Here is a 9,941-nt window from a genome sequence, read left to right on the forward strand (position 1 = left end):
TTTCCAAAGCCGACATCTGACATGCATACCTTTTTCACACTGTGATTGGTCAGCTGTGTGGAGGTGAGAAAGGAACTGGGTATGAACTTCTCCAGCCCTCTTTTTTCATTCTTGACACAACTATTTGTGTCACTGTTCATGTGAACAAGTGCAACACTATCAATGCCTTCCAGGAGAGACATTTGGCCCACTGTGGTTCAGCCAGTAACTGCCCATTTGCTAAGTCCGTTCCTAGTCCGATAGCAAAAGTAGCAGCGACACCTTCAGTCCTCAGTCTGTGCCTACACAGGATGTGTTCAGGCACAGTATGGAGTGAAGGTCACCCATGTTTTGGCAGCGCTCAGAGCTAAACACACAACCACTGTAACAAGTGTAAAACAGAAGAAAATTGACTTCAAGCATAAAAATACACTTCTGGTTGCGATTACACACCTATGGCAAAGACTGAAGCTGCTGCCCCCCATAAAACTGCAACTGTACTTGCAGTACAGCACTGGCGTTACTGTGAGGGGGACTTTTTTACCTTTTAACAGAGCCAAGCTAGCTGTTTCCCCCTGTTTTCAGTTTTAGTGCTAAGCTAACTGTCTCCAGGGCAAGACAATGAAATCAGCAATTAAGTGTATTTCTCAAAATGTCAATGTATTCTTTACTGGACCCCTGATGAGTTGGCCAGGCAGCTGAGCGACTGCGAGATAGAGAATGAGGCTCTGGTATACAGGTCAAGGTGATGTAGGTTCATGTCAGGAGGAAAAGGCTACTGAGCTCTCCACCAAGCTGGAGACAGAGACCAAAGAAAATAAGTCTCTGAGGCAACAGGTGGAGCATTTAACCACCAAGCTCCAGGAGGGCCGAGAGACTAAAGCTCACTGATCAGCTTCAGAGAAAAAGAGAGAGCCACCCATCAGGAAGAGCTTGAGGCAGAGTTGAAGTCTCATGCTGACACAGTGAGCGAGGACCAGGAGCTGATCTATAAGCTGAGGGCTTTGAGGTGGGCCCTCTGTGAAATGATGGAGCAGCAGATAAAAGACCTGAAAATAAGACTTGATGGACAGACCTCCACCAACCTCGAGCTTGTCACTCAGCTCCAGGCTGAGAAAGAGGCAAGCCAGGCCCTCCAGGAAGAAACTGCCAAGCTCAAAGAAAAGCGGAAGGAGCAGGAGGACAAGGCCCTCGTCGCTTTACAGGCCGTTGAGCTGCTGGTAGAGGAGGAAATCACTGAGGAGATAATCCAAAGGAAAAAAAAAGAGGAGCTCAAGGTGGAAAAGAATCTGCCACTTCCTCAGTTTGAAGAGGAAAAGGAAGGATAGTCCACACCCACCAAGTGAGACTCCTAAACCAAAGCGGCTCACCCACCCCCTCCATACTTAATGTTTAAGGGCAGTTGAAAATAAAACAGTTCAGCTGTATATGTTCTATACTGTGTTTGAAATGCTTTTAGAAGATCTAGTGTTAAAAGTAGGTGGACAGGTAAACATGATAGAGACTGAGAGATTGGCTAAACTCAAAACTACAGCCAGAGCTTCATACTGAAAACCATATTTACAAAGTTCTTCAGTTTTTCTTGACTAAAATTACACAAAAACTATAACTGATAAACTGAATAAAACTCAAATTAAAATTTCAAAGGATTTTCTTCAACAAAATAAAAATTTAAAAAACTAAATTAATCCCACAGATAATTTCACTTGGAGTAGTCAACCTAAAGTGTTAACTGCAGGTTCTCTAAAACAGTGGTTCTCAAAGTGGGGTCTGGGGATCATTAAAGGGGTTCCACGGGGTTGTCAATAAAAAGAGAAATAATTTATTTTCACTATAATTCCATACATAAGTAACACAATGACAGAATGTATGACTATTTCGGTCATGAGTTTCATACACTTTCTGTAATAAAACATCTAAAAGCAAATTTCTAATCAGATGGGACAAAATCTTATCAAATGGGGATCCTAGGTCTAATTTGTGTTAGTCCTTGACGAGAAAAAGTTTGAGAACCCCGCAAACCCACTTCTGCATAAATGGCAGTAAAATGTTTTTGTATATGGGACACAATCTTCTTAATTAGTGACAGTCAGCTGATAGTCTACTTGTCAGCAGTGTAGTCGGCACACAGAAGGAGCATGCTACACTAGTGCAGTCAGGCCAGCTGGAAGCTCTGCTGTAAATACTTACCTCGGTACTATTTTTGTTCCTGTTTGGCGCCCATATTATTATCCATCTCAAACGAATACAACCAAAAGACGAACAGAGCTTTCATAGTCCGGGAGATCGACAGGTTAATGCGATACACATTGTGAAGTCATCCAGGATGAGAAAAATATAATTTCCTGTTACAGCTTTCAAAATACGACAGTTTCTGTCGACCCAATCGGAGTACAGTTTGAGAATACCACCTGCAAGTGTTTGGAAAGGAAGATATCGTGTCTCTGTGTGTAAGACAGCATATTTATTTCTGTGGACAGGCTCCTCCCTGCTGCAGCGCTGCTTGGCTTAACAGTGGCTCACCTGTCCTGAGATAACTGCACCTGTATAATTACTTTGATAGTTACTTTAAAACATATTAGCATATTCACTGGTTGCTCATTATTTATCTGCGCTGATAAGAAGACCGTGGAGTTCGAAGAAAATAACCAAAGTAAAATAAATATTTGACTGCAGTTGACTCCACAGGTGATAAAAAAGTGTTCCAATCACTGTCTCTAACCAGGTATACCTGCAATTTATGTGAAAAGACATAGAAATATACTGCTCTGAATAGTTATTTGTGTCTGATACGTTTTTTCCACAAAAAAAGATAAATTACCTGGTTAGAAATTCTCAGAATTACATCTACTCCTTCTCCCTCATTAATAATCCAGAATCTATGAATATGTAAATATATTCATTTTCAAAAGTTTAATTGCTGGACACAAGATGTCTCCTACTTCACTGAAAAGTCCATTGTCACTGTATGTGCACTTGAGGCGTCAAGTTTCCACATCACACTTGTGTAAGTTCAATACTGGACCAGGATTAGCTTCAAAACTGATTGTGATGTCAAATATTGCTCGTACGCCCCCTTTAACTTAGATTTTCAGTGAGCTCAGAGACACTTTCCATTTTCAGCAGATGAATGTGTAAACAGTCTTCTAGTGTCAAACTCATCATTCTGCACAGTGAATCTCAAACATCCAACTGAAGGGACGAGAGGAAAAACATTTTTTTGAGTGGAAGGGGACTTAAAGCAGTGGTAGAGTAGAGAGGGCTTATGTGTAATTTAGTGTGGCTAGTGATGTCATAAATTATTGGCACAAAAAACTAAAGGTAATGGCATCTTGTGTGTTTGGAATTTTATTGATTATATATTTTTATTGGTAGCCCTATGTATGTGCAGAATTAACTACCACAGTATAAACACCACATTGAATTTTTTTGCTCTTTTCTGCTCAAAGATCATCTGAGTTCATAAAAGCTGACTGCAGTCAAATCTTTGAAGTAACACTGTCTTAATTAATGTATCATATAACACACACATAGAGTTTAAAAAATGACATCCCACTTATTTCGATGCCCAAAAAGCTACCACCAGAGGTCGACAAAATTCGGCGCCTCGTTGACTGAGGGGGAACCAATCTTTCCGTTGCAGAGGAGGTGGTCGATAATACTGACGGACCAATATGGCGGCCAAATACGCCCCAAAACAAATGTAAGGTGTAACTAAAATGTGTGTTAACCTGTAATTTGGTGCATTTTACATGTGATAATGTCCATATTAAATAGAGGGTCCATGATACATATTCAGTACAGTAACAGGCAACAGACGTAAACGCTAGCTAGCTTATCGTTAATTAAGCGCAGCTTCCTATTGAGAGCTACTGGACACACGTTAACAAGTTGTATAGTTCACTATGTGGGGTGAGATCGAAACTCGAAAAACACAGCCGAGTTTGTATGAGAGGGATGACCAGAGCAGATTACCAGAGGAACCGGTGACACAGTCCCAGTCCCGGAGATGCCGGTTAGACAGTCCCGCAGACACTGGGCAGCTCCAAGACACTCAGGTGAGACCACCAGCATGAGCTCCATATACACTATTTTATGTAACGTTAAGACAGTTTTATTTCAGGGTATCTGCAGGTCTTGAAAAGTCTTACAAAGCATGGATTTAGTTTTCCTCTTTAAAAAAGGCCTTAGAAGGTATTTAAAAGCCTTAAATTTCGTTCACAGAGGACTTCAATGTTTTTTTATGTTAGTTATAATATGTTTTTTATGTGATCTTGGCAAAACCTTGCTGGAAAATCCCCAACTCTATTGTTCCAGGCCTATGACTTTAACTGAATTGCTTATTAATTCATATGAATCATTTTTAATTGGTTAACCTATCCATCCATTCATCCATTGTTTTTTTGCTGCTTATCCACGTCCAGGTCATGATTAATGAGTAATTGGTCGTATTATTGGGAATGATTGTTATATACTGCCAGAAAGTAATGACAAAAATGTGAAACTAATTTAAATAAATTAACTTTTTTTCACATTGCGCTTGGTAAATAATTGTAGCTCTTATCATTGCAAATGGTTTGTATTGATATCATTTATACTTTGACTGTGAAAGTATTAAATTGCATTCTATGTGTTATTAAAATGTCCTTAAAAGTCTTAAATTTAACTTGTTGAAGCCTGCAGAGACCCTGTATTTATATAGCACATTTTATTACAGGTATGTGCCCTGGATGTATAATGCAAATACCTGCCCACTGTGCTCTGTCAATTTCATCATTCTGCTTTACACTAAATGTGTTTCTGGTTGTCTTTCATGAGCCAGGCTGTGTCCGGTTGTGTAAATGCCATGTTAGAGGCCATAGTGCTGAGCGGAAGCCTAGTGAAGAGCCAGCAGATAGGAGAAGCTGAACTGACCCCAAAGGAGTGCAGAGAGGAGCTACTACATCAATTCAGGAGCAGACCACTGGTGTTCCTGGAGAGGTACCATGTATGTGTACACAGCTCTATGTGTGAATGTGTCCCACACATCCTTATTATAAAGGCTGGTACAATTATTAAATTAAAAGTATAAAACAACCACCTTTGGATACTTGTGTATTGCTAAGTATGAATAGGCAGTGAAGTTTAATGTATCAGAGGCGTTATGTACAGTGAAGCGTATGTGCTGCCCTATCTGACTCTATCAGAGATTCTCAGATGACTGGGAACTGGGACTGGTTCTTCAAAATACACTTAAAAAATGTTCTTATAGGACTTGGCTTCATGCTCGCCTGTTAAACAGTTGCTTGGATTTTTAATAACCTTCCTAGAATACGTTGTAACTTATTGCATTCAGCAGGTGGAGAGAGCTATAATGACAGTTACTGGGTTCAGTAAGTCTTAAGAAAGTCTTTCCGACTTTGTTGGTTTTAGAAAATACTTAATATAAGTGCAGCACCACAGTCAACCTGACATGTAAGAATTACTACATCATTTGGCAAAGGGATTTAACATGCTAAAAACATATGTGTTTCAAAAAAAGGTTACTGTGTTAACTTGTTTTTTTTGTGTTATCTACTCTTCCCCCATTTCCAGGCCTGCCTGAAGCCTCAGCATCTGTCAGCATTTACCCACGTCAGCTCAGACCCACGTGCCCAGCACTACAGCAAAGTGATACAGAGACGAGCTGCAGGATGCACCAACAGGACCAGGGTCCGAAACCAGCGCTACGCTGCCCTCAGGGCCCTGGAGAAGGGTAGGGGCTTTGATTGTCAACAGTGTCAAAAATACAGATGGATGACAAATTAAAGGAAAAGCCAACATAAAGTGTCTTTGTAAAGTTTTAGGCCACTATGTGCTGCCAGAACAGCTTCAGTGCACCTTGGCATTGATTCTACAAGTATCTGGAACTCTTCTGGAGAGATGAACACAAAAGATATTCCCTCATTTGGTGTTTTGATGATGATGGTGGAGAGCGCTGTCTTACACATTGGTCCAAAATCTCCCATAAGTGTTCAGTTGGGTTGAGATCTGGTGACTGTGAAGGCCATAGCATATGATTCACATCATTTTTATACGCATCAAACCATTCAGTGACCCCTTGTGCCCTATGGATGGAGGCATTGTCATCGTGGAAGAGACCACTCCCATCAGGATAGAAATGTTTCATCATAGGATAAAGGTGATCACTCAGGACAACTCTGTATTGATTTGCAGTGACCCTTGATTTGCAGGGGACAAGTGGACCCAAACCATGCCAGCAAAATGCCCCCCACAGCATAACAGAGCCACCAGATCCCCTCACTGTAGGGGTCAAGCAGTCAGACCTGTACATCTTTTTCCTTTAATTTGTCATCCATCTGTATATATATATATATATATATTTATATAGGTACATATCTCCTGACACTACAGTAAAATAAAGGTGAATGGAATTTTGTTTATGTCGCTCAAAGCATTAAAAAAAACAACATTTAAAAGTCTCATCAGCAAGGGGACAGTCAAAATTTACCCACTGTTTCCACAAAAGAAATAAGAATTCATTTGAATGTGGCTGCAGTGAAGTGTTGACTCAAGACCTTTGCCTGTGTAACTCAGTTCATCACCACACCAATCACTGGTGGTCCTGTAGTATGTACTCTATACCTGATGAAATACATGAATTGCATGTTGTTTTTTTCTGCTCACCTTGTCATCTCTCTGTTCTTTTGCGCCACCTCCTTTCCTAGAGGGTCAATATTTCAGTGAGGAACAGATGCGGATGAGGGAGCCGCTGCTGTACGAACAGTATATTGGCCAGTACCTGACTGATGAGGAGGTGAGAAGAGAACATGCAGTGCCAGTGTTGTCATACACAAAGGATTTGCATTTGATTCCATTCATAACTTACAGCTGAGTTTAGATGGTTTTAAACTCCATTTCTGAATGATTTCATTCGTGTTTCAGGTGCTAGAGCGCTCCCAGGAGGCCATGTTGGACGGTGCACAGGGGGGACCAGGAGCACCCGGGGGAAGCACAGGAGGGCTCGCCCACCTCCTCCTCAACTCCTACCAGGAGCGTCTCATCCAGAATCGCCTGCAGGAGGAGCAGGAGAGAGAGGATGGTGCACAGGAAGAGGAGGAGGATGAGGAAGATGAAGGTGAAGTTATAAGATATAAGACAGGAAATGCACAAAACACCAAATGTACATGAGTGTGAAAACAGTGTGCTTGTGGATTTCTTTTCTGTGTTGCTCAGGTGGAGAGACAAAGAAGAAAAGTGGCTGTTTTACTCTCACTGTTTCTCTCTCTGCTCTGTTCATCAGCATGTTTCTCTCTGTGTTCCCACTGCAGATAACGGAGTCCAGGAGAAGGCGTGGGAGCCGACATCTGAGGAGAAGGCTCTACTCAGGGAGGAGTTCATCAGTCAGATGCACCAACGCTTCCTTGATGGCAAAGACAAAGATTTCAACTACAGGTCAGCCACACCACCACTGACACTGACTGGGCATTCAGTCTGAGTAAAGGCTGCATTAGAGTTCAGCAGACATTGGTCAGGGTACAAGACAGTTTAGATCTGGCTCTGGCAGATAAAACCATTCCCCCTAAGTATCACTACAAAAATATATATCTTCTGAAGCCTGATTGAGATATTTGGGATTTCTTCCATATTTTATGAAAAATGCAACATAAAAATATTTGGCGACATCAGTAAATTACGACTGAGTGAGCAGTCTCGTTGGAAATGTTATTCTTGTTACAATAAACATGATTTTGGTGTTGAATTTATATATTAAAGAGCTTTTAAATACAAATAAAAGCGTGTTTTTTCAGATGGTGTAATGTCACCATGTACAGTAGCTTCATTTATAGCTGTAGTAAAGCAGCAACATCCTAGCTAACTACTAGTGAACTAATGATAGTGTTAAAGTTATCTTCAAATAGTTACTGGCAAAGTCTTCAATTGAAATTTGGGGAAAAAAATCATATGCTCTGGTTTATACTTTTGCTGGTTTTACTTGGGGCTTCAAATTTTAGTTCACTGTGAGATAAATGACGTGTATGTTTGTGCAAACACAGGATCCTGTGTTTGCACAAACATATGTCACCGAACCTTTTGATAAGCTGCTTTGAGAAAATTTAACATTGCTTTTGTGTAAACTGTGTGTGTGTGTGTCTTTTATAGTGAGGTGGATGAGAACCCCGACTACGACAACTTGGACATAGTCAGTAGAGATGCAGAGGAAAAATACTTTGATGAAGACGATGAGGAAGAAGAAGAGGAAGAAAACATGACAGAATAGTAGCTGTACTAACAGTAACAACTGTTTTACAGTCTCTGATCTGAGTGAACTGTGAATACAAATGTACAAAATAAGGTTGTGTTTTCTTTTTTATGTTACACCTGAATGCTTAACAGCTGGTAATAAACATTGTTTTGCAATTTGTATGACTACAATCTTTTTCCAAACTCAGAGAAACTGAACAGCCTCTTTATTCTGCCTTTTATAATAAAATGACACAATGCAGCTCAAAACCTCAGAAATTCAACAGCAGTACACAGAAAATACTGTGTACTGAGGAAGTGAATCAGCTTCATCATTTGAAATGTTCATTTTTATGAGATGTACCAAGTCATGTTTTTTAGTGTATGTACTAAAATATATGTGAAATATATGTAAAAATAACATTCAAGTTGATTTCTGAGTATCAAAATTATGCCCTATATAAATAAAACACATTTGCTTTTACTATTTACAGTACCATTAGAAGCTGGATGTCAAGGATGTCATCACCTGACAAGAGGAAATAAAGTTTGGGCTGACGTATACACTGATCTTTAGTTTTTAGGTTAATGTGTAAGATTTTAAATGATCCATTTTCTCTTTAAAAACTACAAACTGTAGTAAGAAATTACAAGAGTTAGTACAGTACAAAGATATTCCAAAAGATTTCAATACCTCAAATGGTTACTGTGGAAATTTAGATTTTTTTCAGATAAAAGTTTGATCTTGTCTGAATCTTTTCAGTGGCATTCCTGACTATGGATTGAGCAAATTTGTTAAAGTTCATTATACATCACACAGTGTATCACGTCATACAGAATGGATCTAATTTTCCAGTGGGCCTATAATCAAAAATGCAGTTGATGACTGCCACATTCTGGCAGAATAAGGGCCTTAAAATGAAACAAAATGTGTGTGACACAGATGCTTAAATTTTTTATTGCTCAAGGATTTTGCAGGGGTTAAGACTACATTTTTTGTGTTTGAGTCACAAGTCAAGTCAGGTCTGCAAGCTGCAAGTCTGCAGCTCTGTAGAAATCATCATTGGCTATATCACAAATGACACATTGGATACAAACCTTTGATAATGTTGGTATGTGTGTTTTTTTTTGGGGGGGGGGGGGGGGGGGTTGTACATTTGGGTCTGATATATGGCTCAGAATATGAAATTTTTCACAATTAGCCCAAAGTTCTCAGATGGACTCATTTTTGCTCCCACTGTTGAGAAAGAAAGTAAAAGCATTTTAGCATCTTAATTCTGAAAATTACTATGTCCACAGCTGTCTTAATCTGTTTTTTAATCTAATGTTTGTTTGAGATCTAACCTTGGAGATCTTGTTTGCAAGTTATATCTGGCCTGGCAGTGTAAAATAAATACTAGGAGATGGTGTTCATTCAGGCGAAGACATTCACATTTCAGAGACAGGTGTGTTGGGATTACATGACAACGACACATCACTTGCTTTGTTGTTTGCAACCAATTTCCAAATGGAAGAACAGGGCCTTAAAAACATGATGTCAAAGTTCTTTAAAACTTGCCACCAAAATGTGATCTCAAGCAGTTGTTCGGAGTTTAATGCAAGTAAATTGCTATGCCTTCAACTGTGGGAGACCAGACACAGATGGAAATGATGATGGTAAAGTTGACAATAATATGCAATTAATAATAAAGCTGTTGGTGTGAATTAGTCAACTTTACAATAAGACTACAGTGACACGC

At 39.8% G+C, this 9,941-nt stretch overlaps 2 protein-coding genes across 2 annotated transcripts in view; one reads left to right on the plus strand and one right to left on the minus strand.

Moving 5' to 3' along the window:
• LOC137200924 (myocardin-related transcription factor A-like) overlaps window positions 1–2,427 on the minus strand; it is a 42,554-nt gene extending 40,127 nt beyond the window's left edge. The window contains exon 1 of the mRNA XM_067615646.1: window positions 2,170–2,427. The gene's annotated coding sequence lies outside the window, so the exon portion shown is untranslated. The remainder of the gene's footprint in view (window positions 1–2,169) is intronic.
• Window positions 2,428–3,623: 1,196 nt separating this feature from the next.
• Window positions 3,624–8,383, plus strand: ccdc97 (coiled-coil domain containing 97). The gene is made up of 7 exons (XM_067615649.1): window positions 3,624–4,037; window positions 4,802–4,966; window positions 5,554–5,713; window positions 6,687–6,775; window positions 6,904–7,096; window positions 7,290–7,413; window positions 8,122–8,383. The coding sequence occupies exons 1-7, from the start codon at window positions 3,885–3,887 to the stop codon at window positions 8,237–8,239; spliced, it is 1,002 nt and encodes a 333-aa protein (XP_067471750.1). The 5' UTR covers window positions 3,624–3,884; the 3' UTR covers window positions 8,240–8,383.
• The last annotated feature ends 1,558 nt before the right edge of the window (window positions 8,384–9,941 follow it).

This window comes from Thunnus thynnus, chromosome 17, assembly GCF_963924715.1.
Source record: "Thunnus thynnus chromosome 17, fThuThy2.1, whole genome shotgun sequence".
In the NCBI taxonomy this organism is placed as follows: domain Eukaryota; kingdom Metazoa; phylum Chordata; class Actinopteri; order Scombriformes; family Scombridae; genus Thunnus; species Thunnus thynnus.